Source organism: Lotus japonicus, chromosome 5 (genome assembly GCF_012489685.1).
Source record: "Lotus japonicus ecotype B-129 chromosome 5, LjGifu_v1.2".
Classification (NCBI taxonomy): Eukaryota; Viridiplantae; Streptophyta; class Magnoliopsida; order Fabales; family Fabaceae; genus Lotus; species Lotus japonicus.
This window is the reverse complement of record NC_080045.1, coordinates 58,030,244-58,053,742: the sequence shown is the minus strand read 5'-3', so window position 1 is coordinate 58,053,742 and position 23,499 is coordinate 58,030,244. Positions and strand designations below refer to the sequence as shown.

General features: G+C 31.2%; 2 protein-coding genes and 1 non-coding gene across 3 annotated transcripts; 1 reads left to right on the top strand and 2 right to left on the bottom strand.

Moving 5' to 3' along the window:
• Window positions 1-3,195: 3,195 nt before the first annotated feature.
• On the bottom strand, window positions 3,196-3,269 carry TRNAI-AAU (transfer RNA isoleucine (anticodon AAU)). The gene has a single exon. It is a non-coding gene; the product is annotated as a tRNA-Ile (tRNA).
• A 2,455-nt stretch (window positions 3,270-5,724) lies between these two features.
• On the top strand, window positions 5,725-12,805 carry LOC130718229 (uncharacterized). The gene is made up of 14 exons (XM_057568758.1): window positions 5,725-6,116; window positions 7,464-7,554; window positions 7,657-7,741; window positions 7,885-7,954; window positions 8,332-8,401; window positions 9,097-9,166; window positions 9,994-10,039; window positions 10,128-10,380; window positions 10,482-10,687; window positions 10,808-10,882; window positions 11,229-11,289; window positions 11,429-11,509; window positions 12,079-12,158; window positions 12,445-12,805. Exons 1-14 carry the CDS (start codon window positions 5,980-5,982, stop codon window positions 12,521-12,523), a joined length of 1,404 nt encoding a protein of 467 aa, XP_057424741.1. The 5' UTR covers window positions 5,725-5,979; the 3' UTR covers window positions 12,524-12,805.
• A 1,445-nt stretch (window positions 12,806-14,250) lies between these two features.
• Window positions 14,251-16,719, bottom strand: LOC130720226 (leucoanthocyanidin reductase-like). The gene is made up of 5 exons (XM_057570852.1): window positions 16,543-16,719; window positions 16,219-16,362; window positions 15,690-15,927; window positions 15,267-15,470; window positions 14,251-14,646 (listed from the first exon to the last, which is right to left on the bottom strand). Exons 1-5 carry the CDS (start codon window positions 16,717-16,719, stop codon window positions 14,390-14,392), a joined length of 1,020 nt encoding a protein of 339 aa, XP_057426835.1. The 3' UTR covers window positions 14,251-14,389.
• Window positions 16,720-23,499: the final 6,780 nt, after the last annotated feature.

Genomic DNA, 23,499 nt, shown 5'->3' with positions numbered 1-23,499 from the left:
CCAATTAATAAATAAAAGAATAAAAAATTGTTAGAACTTAGAAATCTCTCAAAATCATTACTCAATAGTTCCATGAAAAGATCTTCATGTGTTCTGATATCATATAAATAAAAAGCTTGAACTTCACTAAGCAAAAATATCTTAGTAAGGATGGCACGGCATATAATCATCGATAAAACTAACTTAATGAATATATTAAAACATAGACATGAGCTTAGACATTGTCATTTTATCCGAGTTGTCACTTTTCAAAATCTTACAATATGTTCAGGCGCACCTTGTCGATAGGTTATTACCCCTGATGGAAGACAATCCTGGTCGAATAAAAAACAACAAAATCAATATTGTTTAAATCTATACCTTAAAGAAAGTTATTTCAACAGAGAATCTATAAGATAAATTTTTTAATAAAACTCAAATGGTTAGTAACACAATTACTCTATAGAAATGGAATCCTATATTTGTGAAAAAGAAACATCTTTCTAGAGTGAAACTAATAGTCCTATAATTTTATTAATAGATTCATCTCCTTGGGAGAGTGAGATTTAGGATCCATTCCAATGATTCCATATCCATATGGAGATACAACAAAACATGTGAAGAAACATCTCAACGGAAGAAGTATGTCTGAGCCTTCCAACTTGTTTTAATAAGCTTTAATTAACTTACCAAAGTGAAAAATAAAGTATAACTAGAAATAATACTCGTGCGTTGCACGAGTTTATTAATTACACTATTTTTTTAATATTGTATAAAAATTATTATAGTGTAATTAAATTACTAAATATAATTTTTTTATTATAAATATCATAAAAACCGTGTTGAGACATCAAAATAATAGTTTTGGTGTATTAAATTGCTTGTACAAAAAATCTCTTTTCGTAAATAATTAATATCACTGAAATTTAGTAATTTATATTTAATAATTAGCATAGAATTAGTTTTAGTAATTCTATTGCTTTGGTACTATTGTAGTTTAAATTGCAGATGAGTTGATGTGTCATATATCCAGTTGTAAACATTGATACTCAGTTAGGGGGAATTTTATCCCCAAATGTTATTCTATCTTTTAACCCTAACTTATCCTTAAAAAATAATTTAATAATTTGAAAAATACTAAAGTGAATTTAAAATATTTTAAATCAAGTAATAAAGTTTTAATATAAGTTATAATAACATGGTTTTATACTTTTTTTTATTAAAAATGAAATAATTTTAACTTTAAAATTATAATGAGTTATAATTTTAATATTGTAAAATATTATTTAGTAAATTTAAATTTATTCAACTTTTGTTATAATTATTTTTCTCTGTTATGCTTCCTCAAGTTATTTTTACTTCTATATAATAAATAAAAATCAAATTTAAGGAATCTTTTTCAAATAATACATATATTCAGTATAATAATAATAAATACCTTATAGAGAATTTTTTTTATTTTCAACTATTTTTCAACATTATTTATTAATAAACAAATTTATAAGTCAAAAATAGTAATACTTTTTATTTTTTATTTTCTTAAAATTTCTCAACATATGATTAATAACTAAAATTAATATAATTTTAATCTTAATTTATAATTATTATTTAAAATTGGTAAAGAATATAAACAAATTATTATCAAAAATATATTATTTTCATTAATGTAAAGGTGGTCAATTTCAATTATTATTATTTTTTAAAAATTCACCTCAAGTTGTAATTAATTATTAAAATTTAAATAATTTAAATATTTAATTTTCAATAAGAGAAATTGAAAAGTTTTAAATTTTAATATCTACTTGAAAATATGAGAAATTGATTAATAATTGATATAATGAATATTAAAGTGGATGTAGTTTTTATTTTAGTTTTCAATTTTTAATTTAATGTATTTAATACAAAATAAATTTATTATTTATTTATGTATTTAATTTTATCGTTTAAATGTTCTTTACACACATATATATATATATATATATATATATATATAAGATTTTAGTAAGTAGTTGAATAGATTATTAACCTAAGAAATTTTATTTAGTTTTTAATTTTATTATTAAAGGTATTAATATAAAGGAAATGTTTTATTATTTAATTAATTTAATGTAAAGGAGTGCAAAAATTCAAGTCTCCTTTACATATGTATATAGATAAACTTAGCTTATGTTGTGGGCTTTATCTTTACTCTTCTCTCCATTTCCAATCCACTACCCATGAATGAAAAAAAAAATTTATTCGATAAAGAATGAATGCATATTGTCTGTAAAATCTAAAAACCGGTTTTAGTTTTTCATAATTTGAAAACTAAAAACTCACCACCATTCCGAGTTGGGCTTAAACTCAGTTTGTTTCAGTCCAAAACCAGAAGTGTATATATTTTGTATTTTCAAACTTGAACTTCCGGAATATAAAAATGTTACCTTTAGAAGCATAAGTTTTTTTTGTCAAAAAAAAAAGAAGCATAAGTTTCAAAAGTACAAAACATATACACTATCGAAAGTTCATATTTTCTAAACTAAATTTTATATTCCAGAAGTTTAACTACTAAAAGTGTATTTATTTTACACTTCCATAATTTGAACTTCCTAAATACAAATATATAGCTTGCAAGTTCGCGTTTTGGATGGGCAAAATGAATACACTTTGGATTAAAGTTTGTAGCAGATTTGTTGTGTTCAAAGAGTGCCATTTTTTTTTGCTTTTGAAATACAAAAATTTTAATTCTAGAGATTCAAGTTCCATAAGAGAAAAAAAAATTGCTTGTTCTTGTCAAGTTCAGCGTTCTATCACAGATAAACACAAAAGTGAATTGGGGAAAAACATATTTCATTCAATATGACAATAGGTGTTTACACTTTAGTCTATTTATACACAAGTCCTCACACTAACAAACTAAACCACTTACTAATCAAGTAAGTCTATCTAAACACCTTAACTAAACTAACTGATTACATGATTAACTCTGGTTAATCTCCAACAGTTGTAGTTGATAATTTGCGGGTGTGTTAAAACTAAAAACACCATATGAATATATGATATTTAAGCAAAGCAAGTCTTTATTAATGTCAAGGTCCAACAACATTGGTTCTCAATCTTGGGCTATGGGCCCAAATAATTAAATTATTTGCAGATAAAAAGATTTCCAAAAAGGTTTTTTTTATAAAGACGGAAACATGTAGCAAAACAAAAGATACAATTCTTTCCAAAAGAAGATGGCCCATGCAGGTCTCGAACCTGCGACCTTGGCGTTATTAGCACCACGCTCTAACCAACTGAGCTAATGGGCCAATTTGATATGTGTAATTGGAATAGTTCTATTTACTATTTTACTATTGAATCAATATCCCATTATCCTATGCCATGGAACTTGTTTCACATTATTTTATCCACTCATTGTTTCCTGACAAATTTGTTTAAGTAATTAGAAAATTTTAATAAAATGATAATATGATATTATAATCATCATAAAAGTTAATTTCTTGGCTTAACCTCTCGTCCTTTCCTAATTCCTAGGTTTTTTCCCGATGTTAATTAATGTATTCTCACCGTCAATAAGCGTAAGATTAATCTTTTACTCCCGTATCAATGCACTATAAATAATAAGAAATTTACCAATGAGTTGTAAACATTCAACTCTTGAATTCCTAGCTATTAGTTTGGGTGTAATGTAGAGATAGATTGCTATATCTCATACTATTCCTATTGTGGGAGGACTTTTGGCGACAATTGAAGTTTTCTTCACCTACACAATTTGTCCAATAAAATCACCAATCCAATGTGGTTATATATTCCCTTGAATAGAAGCCTATTATTTATCTAGCTAGAGTCACACATTAATTAACAAATGATAAAAAATATTTCCTTGATCATTTGGTTAAGTACCAATCATAGTGGATTCTTGACCTCACTTGCTCTCTTTGCTAAACTTAAATTGGGAGGAACCTTCCTTTTGTGCCGCGTTTCCATTTATATATATGGTCTACCCGTTATCATTTTAAAATTCCATTTCAGCGGACTTGGTTGTACAAGATTAACAAATACCTATTCATCACGATTGTATAGTTAGGTTTACATGTATTTGACATATAAAAAATAAAGATCTTGTGAGTTTAATTTAAATGATTGAGGTGGAGATTTCAAAGCTCTAGTCGAGTGGATAGTTATCATGATGAAGAATTGAAATGATAAATTCTTATAATTATGATTTCCAATTATACACTACAAAAAGTTACTTGAATTTAGAGAAAAGATTATATTATAAATTCTATATCCTAATTGAATACAACAAATCCATAATGACATAAAAATTATATTAGAGCTACTTGGATGTGCCTGAACAAGCACAAGTTTCGTTCCGGGGTCCACCCCCTTTTTTTAGGTTTATCCACTCTTGACACATAACTTATATATATGGGGCCATTATAAGCAATAACCTAATCAAAGATTCCCTTGATATTAAATCAAATGTAGACTAATTCTTGATTCTATTTTTCGTTGGAATACAATGTTCTAATTTTTACCACATGGATTATGATAGAAAACTAATACATATCAAGAAAAACTTAAAAAACCTAAATAAAAAAGTTAGGAAAATGAAGAAGAAAATCAGATGTAGAGCAAACAGCTCAATTTTATGAGTACCTTTCATAATAACAATCATACAAATTATACTATCCCTCCTTAGTTAAATTTACATGTCACTATGAGAGAGAAAATATTTTAGAATGAAACTGGACTGGGCAGGGGCAACGCCCAGGGGTTGCCCGCCCGTCGGCAGGACACTTGGCTAATAGGCTTGGCCTTGACTGTGCGGCCCAACTGGCCCATTAGGAGCTAGTTGGCACGCATGCCCAACCCCTACACCTATAAATAGGTGACGATTACCGATTGTAAATGACTTTTGCTTATTTGATCAATATATTCATGAAATTTAGTTACACTCTATCTAACTCTCTCTCTAGTGCGATCACACCACACTCTAGGTAGTACCCTACACACAATGTTCATAGCAGAAGCAGAAATAAAAGAATAAAGGATGACAATTGGTGTTTTACAGATTGATCATCGAATGTCGAGCTGCAAGATTAATAGATTATTGGTTCAACCAATAAGTTATTTTTTAGACTGATTAAACTAGATATATTAATAGTATACATTTGCACATTTATACCGTTTTAGTCAGTTCAAAACCAACATAATCACTCGATTTATCCAAATTTTCCAAAGAAAGTCAATTTTGATATGCTTTATTGCGTATTCAATCCAAATACTAGCTCAAATCGGCATAGTCACCAAACACAAGGTTCTGATCAAAATTATCAAAACCGATTTTCAAAACGTTGATAATATCCTAACAATAAGAAAACTTAAACCAAATGAACTAATTTTGTAGTTCAATACTTCATCTCCTAAGCAAGTGGTTAAGAGTTTGATTCCCTAATTTTATGAATGGAATAAATTCTTTACCCAATCTTCTACTGCTTATAATTATCCATTATACGAGTCTTATATGAATATGTAATACTCATATTTCTATGTACTACTAATACTCATCTTTATAAGATTCTTGGTTGAACCTTTATCTTTTCTCTAAATCAATTCCTTCCCCCAACAACTTTTCTTAGCATAAACCTCACATAGTGGGGATATTTTAGTCCATCACCATTATTCTCTCTTTCTCTCACTCAAAACATAAAGATAATTAATTTGATATTTAAAACCATCACTTTGGCGTGAGATTGAAGGTAGTGAGAGAGAGTAAATATTTATCAAACAAAACAAAAAACAAAAAAAAAGTTGTAACGTGTAGACAGAGGTTGTTGTTCCAAAGTCACAGTCTTTGCAACCTCCGAGGATTCATCTTCTAAGAATTTTGGTCCATCACCAAGGAAGATCGACCTAGCTAGTTGCTAGATACGTGTGTTCCTGTCTCTCCGTGTCAGCACCAGCACCAGCTGTTTCTCTCTCTCTGTCTGCAATTCGTTTCTGCAAACAAAAATGCTGGTTCAGAGAAGGGTCATGAGTTGGAGAAGGGTCGCCAAAGCCTTCCAAGCTCTGCTAGCTCATGCCTTGCTCTTCTGCTTCACTCTTCTTCTTGCTCTCAAGCTTGATGGGACCTTGCTTTCTTCATGGTGGTGAGTTTTATCACTTTTTCTTGTTTCATTCACAAACATGTACACTTTTTTTTCCTTTCAAATTTCACCTTCTTTTGTGTTACCCAGTTCAGTAAATTTGAAAATGAATCAAAGGTCATAACAAAATCTTAGCTTTTTCAATTTTTCCTTTGATGCATCATGTCTAGCTTCGTTCTCAAGTATTGAGTTATTTTATTTTTGGGTGGTAGACATTAGACAAGGTTAGGTGCAGGTGATGATTTGTTTCCCCTTGTGTTTTTTCAATGCATGTGTGTTTGATTCTTGTTTTTGGTAATTTCTGGAGAAAATAGCAATTGAGAACACAGATGGATTTTTTTCTCCTTTTAGAAAAGAATCTTTGCTTCCCTTGTTTGCTGGGTATTTTGTTTCGTGAATCTATTTATCATTATAGTTTGGTTTTCTTTTCCTTTGGAAATTGAATGGGATAGCTTCCAGTTCAAGTTCTCTGTTGCTTGCTGTTTGTTGATTTGTGATGTGATGTCCCTTTCTGAAGCTGAAATTTTTATTTTATTTTTAATCTTCTTTGTGGAGTCCTATGCTTTAATGTCCTGATTGTCCTCTGCCCCATGGAAGTGAATGGAGAATATACTTGTTTCATTGAGGAGTGAGGATTCAATTCGTTTATGAGAAGTGTGAAATATAATTTGTATTTATTTATAAGCTAAGTTACTGTCCAATTACATGGTATCATAATTCTACTGACCACTGGTGTTGGTTCATATAATAAGGATGGGGTACTTTGCTTTAAAGGCTTAGGCTCAATTGTCTCACTAATTAATAGCAGTTATGGTGGGTGGGTGGGTGCTACTGTTCTCAACCATATTGTACAAGTGAGAAGAATCAACAACTGATTCCAAGTTGTGGATTGTTTTTAAAGATGAAATGATTAGTCTTATGAGTTGTGAATAATTGAATATGATGCATTTGTAATCTTATGATTTGTACATGAGTCTATAGGGTTTTATCACTTTTATGCAAATTAAGTTTAAGTCTTAGCAATAAGATTGTTGCTTTTTCCTTTCCCACCCTATAACATCAGGCTGAGGCTGAGAACAACACCATCAAATTTGTCACACTGAATCACAATTGGGTATGTGTCATTTTATTGTTGATGCTGCCCATTTGTATTATGCTGAACAGTGAATCAGACATAGACCGTTGATCATTCTATGTAAATCAGGGACTACTGCCTCAAATCTTATCAAAATATTACGGAGTGGATAGTAGATCTTAGGTCGTATGTTAAAAAGAGGAAATAGATTAAGCTAGAGCATTCTCTTCCCTTTAATAGTTAGGTATATCATGACATATCTTTCTTGTTGGCAGGACTGTATTTTTTCCTCTATGGCTTTTTCATGCTGTGGTGGCTCGAGGCCGATTTTCATTGCCTGCTCCTTCAATGCCTCATGGTCGCCAAGTAAGATATACTTGGAAAATATTTTCCGTGTTCTGTAGAAAAATAGAAGTATATTTTGTAGTCAGTTTTGTTTCTCAAATAGAATGAAATTGTTTATGGCAGTGGGCTCCTTGTCATTCAATCATAGCAGCACCTGTACTTGTTGCATTTGAGCTACTTCTTTGTATACATCTCAGCAGCAGTTATGGTAAGCAACATTTCTTGTGGCTCAACTAATACAAAATTTATTGACCAGTATATCTTGACATCATGATAAATTCGATACTTCTTTTATGAGTTATCGAATTAAGATCATATCAGTTTAAACAGTTACCCATTATAATGATGCAGACGTGAATTTAAAGATTGTATTCATACCTCTGATAGCTTTTGAAGTGGTGATTTTGATTGATAACGTCAGGTAAATTATCCTGTTTTATTTATATAAGCTTACCAAAATTTATGTTCTATTTGTTCGAAAAGAGCTCGCACTCATATTTAAACTCATTCATTGTCATCCATCTACTGTAATATCAACTGGAACTGTCTAAAAAATCTGGTAATGGAATTGCAACAAACATTGCACATCATCTAACAAGTTTCAAAGTAACTTGCATTTTCTTGGGTATGCTTTCAACAAATCATTTTGATAGTTGGGAAATGTCATATCTTAACTGTATAGCTTGGCATGATTGGGTTTGGTATTAATCAAATATATTTATACCAGCTGCAAGTTGCGATACTATTTGATGCTCTTTTATCAAATGATGCTTTATCGACAACAATGTCTTTTTATAGGATGTGTAGGGCTTTGATGCCTGGAGATGATGAAAATTTGACCGACGAAGCAGTATGGGAAACTCTTCCTGTAAGATATTGTTCATCAGTTGATTAGTTGATTTATTGGTGACATGCTTTGAAATTGAAAAAAAAGTTAGGTATACGTCCGAAATAGGCACTTAATTCTCTCTACTGGCATCAGTGTGGACATTCAAAATACTCATTGTTGATGGATTTGAAGTAACTTTTGTTGAAATCCGTGGGGAACTTTTGAGTGTAATAATGAGGGGGGGGGGGTGAAATACAAAACAACCATAAGATTATAATTATATTCATAATTTAAAAGCCTTCGATTTGATGTGTACGACTCTAAATGGTACTTTAGCAGTATGAGGTCTTAAACCACACCAAATCCATGTTGGGGCTCTCAATCTCATAACAATGTCAATGGTTGTTTGTAAGCACAATGAGTCTTGCAACTGTCTATAGGATATCTATCTTGTGCCTCCACACCACAGTTATTTCATTTAGCCTTTTGTATGCCTTATGCCCTGCATTGAGGAGGTCGTATAATAATCATGAGCTTTCTCTGTATTTCATTCTTCCTTCCTGAAAGCAATCATTTGTAGGGAGGAAAAGGAGGATTAACCATACTCATTGTTATCAATTCAAGTCTTATCTATGACAAAGTCAACTTTTTAAGTGTTATACTCTATAATTTATGTGATCTTTCTTTTTTTCCCCAAAACGCTAAATACTAAATTGTATAATTCTGTTTTCTAGCACTTCTGGATTTCAATATCCATGGTCTTCTTTATTGCTGCCACAGTGTTCACCCTCCTAAAGATATGTGGTGAGTTTTAATTTTCTCCTGAAAACAATTGTTGATGGTGTAATTAACTCCTATTCTGCCTGGTTTCCTTTTTTGCTTGGCACTGCTTCTTACTGTTGGAATGTAATGTTATAGACTCCATTCCCCACTTTTTCTTGACCCCTCTGCATCTATTTTGTTTCTCAGAAATGTTTAGTCAGATTTTGCGAATGGTATATTTAGTTCATTCTTGTAAAATATACGGGGATGAGATGTCATAAATACTTTTTAAAGTATCCCTCTGATTAAACTAAATAGTAATTGATACTTTGTGAAGAAATAAAGGACTTAAGAGAGAAATTGTCTGACAAGAACGCATTCTGACACTGACATTGATGTCAACATTGATGATTATACTATAGCAAAGAGTACAGAGAGACAATATCTGAGTAGGGCACACCGCAAGAAATACTTGGAGAAACAAAAACATACTAATAAATGCAACATACTAGTAAAAGTAGAGATTCAAACAGTTTTGGTTCCAAGAACAGAAAAGAGTATATAGATGATATTCCCATGTGTTTCTGTCAAATTGGTAAACATTTATAAATATTGCTATTTCAGGCAAGCTGTATTATCTTTTTATTCTTTCCCAAAAAGTGAGGATTAATTAGCTCATCAGTAATATAGAAAAACAAGGTCAATAAATATCTATGGAACTGAAGATATGCACTATACCTGATTTGCAGTGGTGTGATTTCATGCTCTTCTGTGTTACTTTGATCACATTCTTCGTAAAACTCACTGTCTGACTATGACTGATACACCATAAATTTTTTTATCACTAACTTTCTTTCAATTACTTGCAGGTGATGTTGCTGCTCTAGGCTGGTGGGACTTATTTATTAACTTTGGGTATGATCAATATGCCATGGTAGACTGTTAAACATTTGGCATCAGTCTTGTGCCTGTTCCTTCATAAATTCCTTGCTTCCTTTTGCAGCATTGCACAGTGCTTTGCGTTTCTTGTTTGTACGAAGTGGCACAATCCAACAATTCATGGAAGCTGTCAGATTACCGAACCATGTTCGTCGTCGAATTCCATAAGATACCTGGACTGGAGTAGAGGAGGCATAGTTGTTTCTACAGATGAAGATAGGCAGCAAAATAGGTTATGCAATCTGCAGGACATTGGCGGGCATATTATGAAAATTCCATTTGTTGGTTTCCAAATACTTCTTTTTATGCATTTAGAGGTATGATAGATGCTGATGAAAAAATCTTATCTTTATGTTCTCCGGATTTGTAAGTTTCCTCATTCTTAATATTCTTCCCTCTTTCTTTGTTTAAATTTTAGGGAACACCATCCAATGCAAAGGATATACCCAATTGGGTCATTTTTTTCCCTCTTATTTTATTGCAAGGAGCTGGGGTTTTATTTGCAGTATATAGATTAATAGAGAAGATAGTTCTTTTACTCTACACTGGAGATATTCCTAGAAGCTACTCATCTATAGCATCTAAATCTTGTGACTGCTTCGGGTTCTTTCGTCGTGGGTCAAGGTATCAGTTTAGCTTCAGGTTCTTTGGTATATTCACTACAGAACTTAAAAAAAAACTTCGAGAAGTTGTTGAATTGACTTGAAGATTTTGTGTCTTCGGCTGCACTTTTCCTCCTAACAGGTTGCTAGGTTGGTGGTCAATAGATGAAGGAAGTAGAGAGGAAGAAGCTAGACTTTATTGTGCTGGGAATTCTGGGTCAGTACTCTCGGAAGTCTCAACTCTTCAAGTTTTGTGGTGTAAAATTCTATTCAAAAATAGGAAAGGAAGAAAAAAAAAAGCAAATGTTTCTCTTTGTTCTATTTCAAAGCTTAAATAGAGTTGTGGAAATGTTGTTCAATTATGATTTCATAGTGATGATTATCGCTATGTCAATATTGGCAATTAGAATGTGCAGGCAATAAGCTGTGCTTTGTTCTTTCTCTTTGTGCTCTCAATTGGCTCTTTTGACATTGATTATCTGCATCTTACATAATTGCTATTTTGAACAGTTTATGATGTTAATCAAACTTCTCTTTGACAACCTGTTTTATTTACTATTTAGGTATAATACTTTCTCTCCTGATACGGTGAAGAAAATGCCTAGAGCAGATCTTGTTGAGGAGGTAAGATATTGTTTTCTTATATCAAAATCTATAGCTACCACATACTTCATGCTTCATGGTTTCCTTATTTAAGAATTAGTTAGACCAAGTACATTAAGCAGGCTTAAACTTTTTAATAACAGTTCTTAATAACTCGCAGATTTGGAGACTTCAAGCTGCATTGGGTGAGCAGACAGAAGTTACAATATCTAGCCAGGAGGAGTATGAAAAACTTCAAAACGTAATATTCTCAGCCTTGATAGCATATCATTTAATAGAATTTTTAAAGTGTTGTAGAAGTAAATCATTGAATAGAATAAAACAAGAGAAAAAGGATGATGCACCGACGGTGTAAAGTTTTTTTACAGCGTCAACCAATCAAATTTCAAGGATGTGTCACGTCAATTAATGAAATTAAATAAAAAGAGAGAATTTCTCACATCCTTGAAATCTGATTGGTTGACGGTGTAAAAAAACTTTACACCGTCGGTGCATAGAAATTAAACTCATAAAACAAAGCCTCAATTAAATTTTTGCATTATATGACCCCCTATTAATGTGTTGCATTTGTTTCTTAAGGGAACAAGCATCCACAATGTCATTATGTATATGTGTGCTTGTCGGCATGCTTGGTATTACTACCAAATAAATTTGTGAGCCATCAAGCTTTGTAACTCTTTCGCAGTTAAAAGTGATTTCTATTCATTCTCACGTTGTTATTTAGTAGCTTATGTTTTTCATTGTTTGTGCTTGAATGGCCGTTTATCACATCAGGATCTAACATTTCAAATTGTTTGCTAAATCCCTCAGGAGAAGATCTTATGTAGAATTTGCTTCGAAGAGCAAATTAATGTGGTCCTACTTCCCTGCAAGCATCACATTCTTTGCAGGTAAGAGCCCTTTCTTTGCTTCATTCTAATATAATGTAGTTACATTTTCTTACTCAAGCTCATAAAAAGGAGTATGTTTGAATTATTATCACTCCCCTAGTCTCCTAAAACAATAATGAAGTTTAGAAACAAGAACATATACAATGGCAAGAATACCTTCCAAAGAGGAAATTTCCAGCTATGTGCTGCTTTTTTAAAGAATCTGTTTTTTAAATTACATGCCAACATTTAATATAGTGTTTCCTTGTTTTTGTTTCCCTCCTTTGACTTTTGATGTTGATAACAGCACTTGCTGCGAAAAATGTAAAAGGTGCCCGATCTGCCGTAGCACCATTGAAGAAAAGATGCCAGTGTATGATGTGTAGATTGAGTTTTGTGAAGGTGTATAGGTACCATCTAGCTTGTGGTTTTTAGATGAGGCAAGCACTGAAAATCTTTACTCATAGATATGATTAGCATCAGAAGTTGTATATAATTTGAACATTCTTCAACATGGCATTGCTGCAACTGTGGATGGTTAATCAGTTTTTGATATTTTTTTAATCATTTTGTAGATATTTGCCCCAAAAAAAAATATTCTATTGTATTTTTCATACTACATAATATGGTATGTCCAAAAAATGTACAAATATTGATTTTAACAAAAAGTTGGTGGAGAAGTATGGTTGTGGGGGAGTATGCTCCCCTTAATACAACAGGATATATTTGTATATTTTTGTTAACTCCCAGAGTGAAGGGGGGAGAGAAAGGAAACTGATTACTAAAAATAAAGACTAGTGGAAGTCAAAAACTTGTTGAATGTCTGGTTGAAGTTGCAGACATGCAGTATACTGTCAAGTATCAATCATTTAAGACTGGTCCCTTAAACTGGATGAAGTTTTAAATTCTACAAAAGCTTAAAGTGCATGGTTGGAAAATCTCTTACAATTGATTTCAATACCAAAAGAATTAATTTTGAGAAAAGAAAAACTGATTCAAACATATGCTAAAAGCGGGGTGATATGGAGGTTTGATAGTCATTATTTTGTTTTCTATCTCTCTCCTCTTATCATCTATCATATCTCATTTCCTCTCTTACTTTTTCTTTTCTTCTTATCTCTCATCATTCCACCTCTTTCCACCTCAAAGTGAGGTGCAACATTATTCTTTCTGATTGTGGTCATTTTCCTGTTTTCAAGTGTTACTAACGAAACACATGAATGTGACTTCTCATTAAATCACATTGAATTGCTTTAACTATGCAATCTGTGACTTCTCTTTTATTTCTTGTTTCTAATTGTAAAAGTTGACTAAGATAGCATGAAGGAAAGCTAACTCTCATATTATTATAGCATTATAGTATGTTGGCATGGTACGCCCCCACAGGATATTGACAGGGCCGGGCCAAGCGACCCAAGCAAGGGCTTTAGGCCTTAAAAAAAATAAATTTTACTAACTAAAAAAAGGCCTCATATTTTTATAAATAAGGCCTCAAATAAAAAGAAAATGCCCCATATTTTTGTAAATAAGACATGTTAAATAAAAAAAAATTAGATAAAGAGTCCTCACTTTAAAGTTCGCTTTAGGCCTCATTGTGTGTTGGGCCGGCCCTGGATATTGATGCATACTTGCACAAATCACACCACTTGACATCTGTACATATTCTGTGCAACTTTTACTTCCCACAATAAATACCCTATAAGGACTTTTTAACAAATATTTTTTTGTCAATATCCTTAACACACTTCAGCGTAAAGTTTAACCGAATAGACATTTGCGTGTGACTCATTTATGATGGCCTAATAACATATTTACTTATTTAGGTTAAGCTCTGATAAGATCTTAAAATTCAGACTCGGGTCCAACTCTGTCCCAAGAGTTAGCTTAGGGATGGTGATTCTTCTACTAATTTTTTCCTTATATTAGTAGTGTGGGATCTTAAGATAGTAAAAAAGAAAATGAAATTCAGAAACAAGTTTTCAAGGAGATGAGATCTTTTGTCTAATAAGTTTTGATAGCTAGCAGCAAATCTGAAAATGCTACAACTACATAAAGATTTTACCACCAAAACAGCAACAAGAATTTGCTGTACTTCAGAAGGTACTTTAGGTGATATGTTATAAATACCTAGACAACATGGTTTATAGATAGGTGAAATACTGAAATTTAGCATCAACATGGTGGTCCATATCTTTAAAAATTCTAATAATTATCAACGAGTAAATTAAAGGGCATTCTTGAGGTGATTCTTTTCAACAGGAAGCTGTGATTGGCACTGCTTCCACTAAAGACTTTGTGCCATAGACTTCATTTTCCCCTTTATGTATCTTTTCAACGATCATGGTAACAAAATCCTCAAAACAATCCTCTAAGCTCCTGAATGTTTCATCAGGATAGAGAGTCCCTATCTCAATGTCATGAACACCATCTATGTTGTAGTTCACTTGACAACCTTTGATGAAGATATCATGTGTGATAGATGCTACAATGCTCTCTGGTATACATTTCTCTGCATATGTACATCCCAAAAGCAACAGTCATGCATATGTTCTTTAATTATAACAAAAATCACAGAACTTAGTAAAACTCTTTGAGAAATGAAGAAAATGTGGAAGTGAGGTATTTCTTAAAATTCAGGTTCGGCCTTACTCCACCCTAAAACCTAGCTTAGAAGTGAGAGTTGCTCTACCCTAAGGACTTATTTTGTCATCTCTTTAGTCAATGTGAAATTATAACACACCCTCTCACGTCCATAGCTAGACGTGTGGAGTTTGCAGGAATAAGTACGAGGATTACTCATTTATGAGTGGTCTCCAATAACTAAGATAGACTCTGATATATTTAAATTTGAGTTAGATCCAACTTTATCCTAAACTGCAGTTAATTTTGGTCTAAGATAGCTCAAACTTTAAGAAAGTATCAGAGTTCATTCTAAATCCATTTTTGGAGAGTACGAACCACTTATATATGGGCGGCTCACATGTGTTCATTTTTGCAAATCTCACGTCTCAAATGTGTGTTAGAGAGTGTGTTAATGTCTCACATTGATTAGATATAAGACTAAATCAGTCTTTATATATGGTAGAACAATCCTCTACCCCAACCCAAATTTAAAGAATATGATTGAACCTGCAGCTAGTGCTAGAAGATCATCTTCTGAGATGGTGACTCTGGGGATTTTTCGACCAACTTTGTTTTCCCATAAAGAAGCAAGCTCATTCATGCTATAATAGTTGCTGGACGGTCGAAAATGAACAACTTTGTTTAGTGCTCTGGCATCATCAACAAGCTTCATTGTGAATTTCCCAATATCAAAGCCATCAACAAAGTAAGCTGCACAGACAAAAACCTTCTTAACTATAGTTGGTTCCAATAATAGGACAACATGTTTAATAGGTTAGTATGTGTTTGAACTCAACGTGCCAAAATCTTACTTTTTCGATCCACATTAAAACGTGACAAATTTTAATTTCCTCGTTGATAACTTGAGATACATGAAATCACGTTAGCGTTTACATTAAAGTCAAACCAAACATAGATTTGTTTGTATACCTTTGACAGTGCCATCACCATATATGTGCATCTGATCCAAGGGTGGAGGAAGCTGTGATGGATGACAATTGTTATAGTAGGGCCAAGAAGCAATTGAATTGCAACAGATGTAGGTGTATGGGATTCCAGATTCCTCAATCACACGCCTAACCAAACGTTTCTCTTTGTACATTGCTAGACCTGGCTCCACAGGATCTGCCCTGTCCACATCGTGCCCAAATTCTGAAGGCAAAAACCTCTGCAAAACATTGCATTAATAAACATTGGCCTATTATTATTGAATCCAAATACAATCTAAACTTCTCTATACATTTGTAACTTTTCTAACATTGCTTTGGAAGAATAAATAAATGTACTACTACCTTACAATTGAAATAAATGTACCTTACAATTTACAAAGTCAGTAGTTACATTATGATTGAAAACTTATCAACATAAATAAACAACAGTTACAACAGAGTAAAAACAACATTTTCTATATTTTCATGGACTAAAAAAAAACATATATAAGGCTAAATTAAAAATATACTTTTATAGTGTTGACAGATTTCATGGCCTCCACCAGTGTAAGCTGATCCAGCAAACCGTGAGCCCCGCCGACAGTAGAAATGACGATGTCTATTTGGTACTCTTTCAAAATCTTCTGCATGAACTCTTTATCATTTATGACACCCTGCCACGTTATAATTCAACAATACTTAGATGCTCAAACATATTGCATTTTGATTCCACGAGTCAAACATGTGACCGCAAAGTCACATGACACCGACAACAACCTTAGTGTTGCGCCGAGACTGGACCTCTCATGAAAGGATATTTATATACTAATTCAAAAGTAAATAAGCACAATTACCTGAATGACCATGGCACCTTTGTCTTGGAAGGTTTTAACAATGGTGGCCTTGGAAGGGATGAGAGGTTGGCGGACGAGCAAATAGGTTGGGTGTGCCGCGGCGAGGCTGGCCTCTGCCATTAACTTGCCCATGAAACCAGTTGCTCCGATGATCAGGACTCTGCCCTTGGTTGCCATGGTTTTGCAGCATTGCACTTGCAAAACTGAAGGGTGGTGGCTACTTTATATAGGACGAGCAGAGTGCGTTACACTATGGCTAGAGGAAAAAAAAAAGAACAGTCGTTATGGTGCTAACTGCTACATATTACTCAACTACTCTTCAACACGTGCTAGGCACACACTATTAACTTCTCACTAACGAGTATTAAATGCACCAAATTTGAGTTTTTGGTTTTATCAATTACTAGCGGAATTACCCGTGCCCTGCACGGGTGACTTCTGTTATTTACAATTTAAATTTCATGTCATATTATGTTTTGTATCTTTTTAGTAAATATACTTTAACAATTATTTCAACTATATGTTCTTAATAGTGATAATTGTGTATTAATCTACCACAACTTTTTACTTATAAATTTTTACTTATTTAAATATGAAAAAATTAAATATTTTAAATTATAAGACTTAAATTCACTCAATTTTTTATATATGCATTAAATCAGTATTTTAATTTTTTAATACATGTTTAATTATTAATATTTGATTGATTATTTTTCATATCAATGTTTCTATTTATAATTGCAATAACACTAATAATAATATATATATTTTGATTCAAAATGTTTGGTGAATGTGCATTTCCTTAAGGGATTTCGCCTAGACTTCTGGCCCGGGTTCGATCTCCTCTAAGGTAAAATATAATACATTTGTGGTTAATGACATCACTACCGTATCCCGAGCCAGATTACTCACGTTGTGCCCTTTTCCCCCGTGGTGACTGGTGGGCTTCTCTTATTTTTGAATAAACTCTCATGTGACTGTTACTTTTAAGTTTGAACTCGTTCCCCTTTTTTGTCTTTGGCTCTTCGATCGTACCTTTGGTAACCACCGCCTACCAGGGACGATGGAGGAAAAATTCATTTTGTCAATCCAAGCAGATAAATTGAAGGATTTTCGTCTTTCCCCTTCATGATTTAAAAAAGGGGTGAAACAATATATGATGGTGAATAAAAAATGGATGAATAAGTAATTAATAGGATCATGAAATAGGGGCTTCATAACCGAACCAAACCAATTAAAACCGCTCAAATCGATCAAAAAAACCACAAACTGAAAAAACTGAAAACCGCAAAAATCAATATTTTGCTAATCGATCGGATTGGTTTTCAGTTCCAATGTTCTAAATTGAGCCAATCCAAACCAAACCGAAAGTATTTATTTATTTAAATTTTGACATACATAATTACCCATTTAACAAAACTTATAATATTTTATTCCATGTATACCCAAGCCTTTACAGTAATGTGTTTAACATTTTCCAAGTTAGGAGGCATATGTCTTCTTTTCATTCAGCGAAAGTGAAATATATCATTGCGTACATAATTCATTTCTTACAGTATTTATGTTAGTGTTAAGCATGATATCTTGTCTCTGTAACTTTTACAGTGCTTCTTGTTTTATGATTTTATTTTCTATTTCGTTATGTATTTCAAGATTTTTAGTTTCTTTGAAAAACTGAAATCCAATCCAATCCAAATTGATAAAAATTAGATCAGATTTGAAAAAAAAAAAAGATTGGGTGATTAAATTATAAAACCGAAACGATCGGATCAGATGATTTTTTCCTTTAAAACCAAATCGCGATCACCCCTATCATGAAACATGAAATAAATCATTTTACACAACAAATAAAAATGAGTGAATAAGAGGATAATGTAACCAATAATAAACTTATAATATTGCGAATTTGCGATCATATAGTGGTGGGGGAGAATTATAAAATAAAAAATGGAAATAAAACTCTGAAAACAATAAATCAAAATAAGATAAACACAATGCCACAAAGAACGTGTGAAAGAGAATGTTATAGATTAAAGAAATAATGTGAGAAATGTCTCAAAAGAGAAAATGAATTCTCTAACCAATGCACATGTATAGCAAAATTAATTATTTTTGCATTAAGATAAAATTAAAGCATTACCTTGCACATGATTGATAAATTATTTTTCTCTATAGTTGTTTCAAATGAAAGAAAAATTGAAGGTGAAAGTTCCTTAACATGAAATTGAATAAAGAATTGAGAAACAGAAAAATGAAAGGGAGGAAAGAGAGGAGTATGAAAAATATGGAAGAAAGTTGAAAATACTTACCATGGAGTAGACGAACGGAGAAAAAACAGGATGAGTTTTTTTCATAAGAAATTCCAAAGATAGAGGAAGAAATATAAGATGAACAGGAAATGGAGGAAAATGAAAGTCCTTGCCTTATTTTCGAGGAGATATGCACAAAATGATGCTGAAATATTTTGATTTATTAATGCTTAATTTTTTCCTAAAATAAAATATTCATTATCGGTCAAGGAAAAATTAATCATAAATTAAACATATCAACAAAATTATTTGTATTAATGTTCTAAGGATTCATTAATTAAATTATATCAATTTAATTTCGAAAATGTGGAATATTTTATTTTGAAAATTCAATTCTTTAATTAATCTTGTCTAATTTAATTAAATTTTTTCGTTATTTCTTACAAATTATTTCATTGTTCCAATAAATTATCAATTCTTGAGCATCAAGGTTTTTAAAAATTGAATTTCAAAAGACAATAAATTAAACTCATTAATTTTAGGAATTAATTAGAGCCATTAATTTCAATTATAAGAAATAAAAATTGTAGTATCTAAAATAGGAATATTTGTTCAATTGTAAAATTTTCGAAAAATTCAAAATAAAAATAAATGATGCTGAAAATTTTGAAAAATATATTTATTTTAGTTTCAAAAATTTATTTGCTCATCACACTCACTTTACAACTAATCTAGTAATAATTAGATTTTAAACAATTACTACAGTAAAGGAAATTTGAATTTCAAAAAAAAAATTAATTTATCTTTTAAAATCATTTTAACCATGATATTACAGAAAAACAAATAAATGAATTTTAGAAAAATAAAAATTAAAAGATCCAATATTTATTTCTATTTGAAATAATTACGAATATTTATTATAATTATTTAGCATATTATTAATTAAAATAAAAGGATTCGAAGTATTTTTATGAATCGTATATATCTTAAAAAAGAATTTAAGGGAAAATAAAAATTGAATTTTTTTAATCAGAATTGATTATTTTCAAAAAGTTTAAATCTAATAATGAATTTTTAATAATGGATGAAATGAAATAGTTTAGAGATGTTCATGTATTGTATAATGTTTTCGAAAATATGGTGGGGCATAAAATAATATTATTTGGAATTTATATCCTTACTTTGATAGTTTTTATAAGTATTAATTATGTTTTATTCTTAAAAAATATTTTACCTATATTAAACTTAGCAATTAATGTGACAAAAAAAAGTGGACATATATATTTTTGTTTTGGAAGGAAAATGAATTACTTAAGAGGAGACATGTGGCATAGGTCTTCTAGAAGAAAACCTTCTTTTCATATATAGATATATATTGAAAAATTAAAATAACATTTACGTTGAAAATTAAATTAATTTTATTTTCTGATTTTTTATTATTTTTGTTCTATTTTCGAATTCAATTTTTTTTATTATATTAGATATATTTTCAAATAAAATTCCTAGTGAAGTTTACATAAAAAATTGAAATAAAAAATCAATATTATATATTGAAAATCTGTACATAAAAATTAAATATTAAAAAATTAAAACATTAATTGCAGTTATAATTAAATTAAAAAGGATTTAAAATATTTTTGAACTTCTAAATAAAGGTTACATAAAAATTGGAATTACATTAAATGATATTAAATAGTGTGAGTCATGATAGTGTGTTGTGACAAAAAAGTAGAATGAGTTTTTTTTCTTGGAGGGAAATTGGAAGAATTTGGGGGTGACATGTGGCATAGGCTTCTAGAAGGAAACATTAGTTTCATATATACTAGTATATCGACCCGTGCCATGCATGGGTAGGTTTTTTTTCTGTAATTTTTTAAAATTATTATATTTAAAATAATTGTGGTAAAATTATATTTGAATTAATTATTAAATATTTCTAATCTTTTTTTTGAAAAGATATTTTTCTAATCTTTAAACTCTCTTGTGCTTGTTATGTGGCTAAGTAATATAGTACAATTAATTTCCAAAATCATATTAACCTGACGACAATAAAAATAAAAATTTAGATTATAAAAATAATATCTTAAATACAATAAAATGATAACCATTTCATATTTGAGAATGGTGACATAAACAGACATTTTACCGGTGATTCTCTATCAAAAAATGAAGTAGTTACCACATTTTTCCTTATGTTTTTTTTTTATTGTATTGATATATATAGGGGCGTATCGCGTGAGAGCAATGTTTATGAAATAATGGTATTGCTTCAACTCCTTCAACTTTTATGGGGTGTTAAGAATCAGAAATTTGATCATTGTATCATATATATAATTCATTTTTTTTAAAAAGCTGAGTATAATTCTTCAAAATTATAAAAATTAAATTAGGAAAAGAATTTATAATGATACATTACCCTATAATTTTAACATAAATAATTATAGAAATGTAAACTGTAATTATATTAATGTTATCAAAACTTTGTACCACTGACTTTAATTTGTACATTTACTCCTAAATTATTATACTCACTCGAATTTCTGATTCTAAACACCCAATAAAAGTTGCTGCAAAGGAAGCCAGAAATAGAAGAGTTTTGATTAATTCAAACCCAATTCCTTTTTTATTTCATTTATATACAATTCGTATTTTTTTTTCCTACTATACATCTCATTTTTTCTCTTCTCTTCTTATCTCTCACTTGGTGTGGTTAGCGTAATAGGATGTGAAAGAATGTTTATTTGAAATGCAACAGCTCATTCATATTAGATGTCTTATGTCCTAACTGATTTTTTCTTGGACAAATCTAAGTTATATACTCATACCTAATTCTAGCTGTTAAAGTCCAAGCGAGAAGAGGATGAAAAAATCAAGAAAAGCTGAATCCAGTATGTGCTCAACATATAAAATTGAATAGATTCATATTACTGCATTAACTATAATCAGTTAAGCTAATTGTAGAAGCAACGTGTTCAGAAAACACAGCAGTCTGCATTATACTATTACAATGTTATTTGGTTTAAGAAATCAAAGTGACTATATCCTGGCACGGAAAACTACTTATAAAATTACAATCTATACTAATAAGGCTTAAAAGCATTTGTTGCCCCTGATATTTCATGTTTGTGTAAAAGACACCCCCTATTTATTTTTGTCTATATTTGTACCCTTGATGATTATAAAAAGTGTAACGGGTACCCTTCTGTCAGTTTGACGTTAGAAAACTAACGAAAGGACTGACGTGGATTTTTTTATTCTCCTAATTGCCACATGTATTATAGTAGCTAAAAAAGAAAAAAGAAAGAAAAAAGAGGGGAATTTAAATATCAGTAAAATAACCAACCCAACATGAAATAAGTAATTTTTTTTAATTAAATCTTTTAAAAAACCCTTAATCAATTTGTTAACTCTAATCTTTCATCTTCATACTCTTAATTGCCATCATCAATAACTCTTCTCAGACGGGAACAACAAAGGAAAAGAGCATAAGTTAGACCAAAAAAATTAACATCTTCATATTCAACCAAAAATCATAACATTAACCCAGAAAAACTCATTCTCAACCATTCATATTCATCTTTTAAACACATGAAAAAACCCAGCAAGAAAAAGAAACAGAGCAAACCCAGCAAGAAAGAGAAACAGAAAACCCAACCCCAACCTCCCTCCCTCACGCTTCCCAACCCCAAACCCAACCTCTGAAAACCCATCAAGAGAGAATCAGAAAACCCAAAAGGCAAAGCATCGATCTTGCCTTCTCTCAGGGACCAAGAAAAATTTCGGTCATAAGAAGAAGAGGACGAGAGAAGAATGGGAAGAAGAAACTGAATGATGATAAACATGGTTTGGTTCTTGCAGCACCCTCTCTTCTTCTTCCTGAGACAGAAGAGGAGAAGAAAGATGAAACCCATCCCTAAACAAAGGCCATGCCTGAAACTCATCCATGAACAAAGGTCATGACTGAAACTCATCCCTGTGGTCTCAATCTCTTCCAGTTCTCTTGATCTCTTCCCGTTTTCCCGTTCTCGATCTCGATCTCACCTAGATCTGTTTATTTCTTCACACACATATGAAGTGTTTCAACCAAAACTCTACTACTCCAATCCTTCTCCTCTGATATGAAGTGTTTCTTCCACCGCATCCTTATCCTGAGGTGAAGAGAAAGAAGACGAAGATGAGGGGTTTCGTTTTGGAAGGGATGATGAAGAGATTTTCATGTTGTGGCACCAATTTCATTAAAGGGACATGACCCAAAGGAAGAAGAAGCTGTGGAACTGGATGTGTTCAAAGAAGAAGAAGATGAATCTGGATGTATTTTCTGATTTAGGGATTTAAGAATTTTGGGATTTGGGTTTTTTTTTTTAAATTTGGGGATGTATTCTTTATATGATTATGTACTGATTTTTTAAGAAAACCCTGATTTTTTTTATGGAACACTGATTTTTTTTCTAAACAAGAAGAAGATGCTGATTTTTTACGGAAACGCTGACTTTTTTTTCTTTTTAATTATTATTATAATACATGTGGCAATTAGGAGAATAAAAAAAATCCACGTCAGCCCCTCTGTTAGTTTTCTAACGTCAAACTGACGGAATGGTACTCGTTACACTTTTTAGAACTATCGAGGGTACAAACATTGACAAAAATAGATGAGGGGTGTCTTTTGCACAAACATGAAACATCAGGGGCAACAAATGCTTTTAAGCCT

Excerpts from the sequence above, each read along its gene's own strand:
- LOC130718229 (XM_057568758.1), top strand. The coding sequence starts at position 5,980 with ATGCTGGTTCAGAGAAGGGTCATGAGTTGGAGAAGGGTCGCCAAAGCC. Across the intron at positions 8,402-9,096 it reads CAGTATGGGAAACTCTTCCT|CACTTCTGGATTTCAATATC; the intron begins GTAAGATATTGT and ends TCTGTTTTCTAG. Across the intron at positions 10,381-10,481 it reads TTCTTTTTATGCATTTAGAG|GGAACACCATCCAATGCAAA; the intron begins GTATGATAGATG and ends TTTAAATTTTAG.
- LOC130720226 (XM_057570852.1), bottom strand. The coding sequence starts at position 16,719 with ATGGCAACCAAGGGCAGAGTCCTGATCATCGGAGCAACTGGTTTCATG. Across the intron at positions 15,471-15,689 it reads TGGTGATGGCACTGTCAAAG|CTTACTTTGTTGATGGCTTT; the intron begins GTATACAAACAA and ends TTGTCTGTGCAG. Across the intron at positions 14,647-15,266 it reads TCTTCTAGCACTAGCTGCAG|AGAAATGTATACCAGAGAGC; the intron begins GTTCAATCATAT and ends GTACATATGCAG.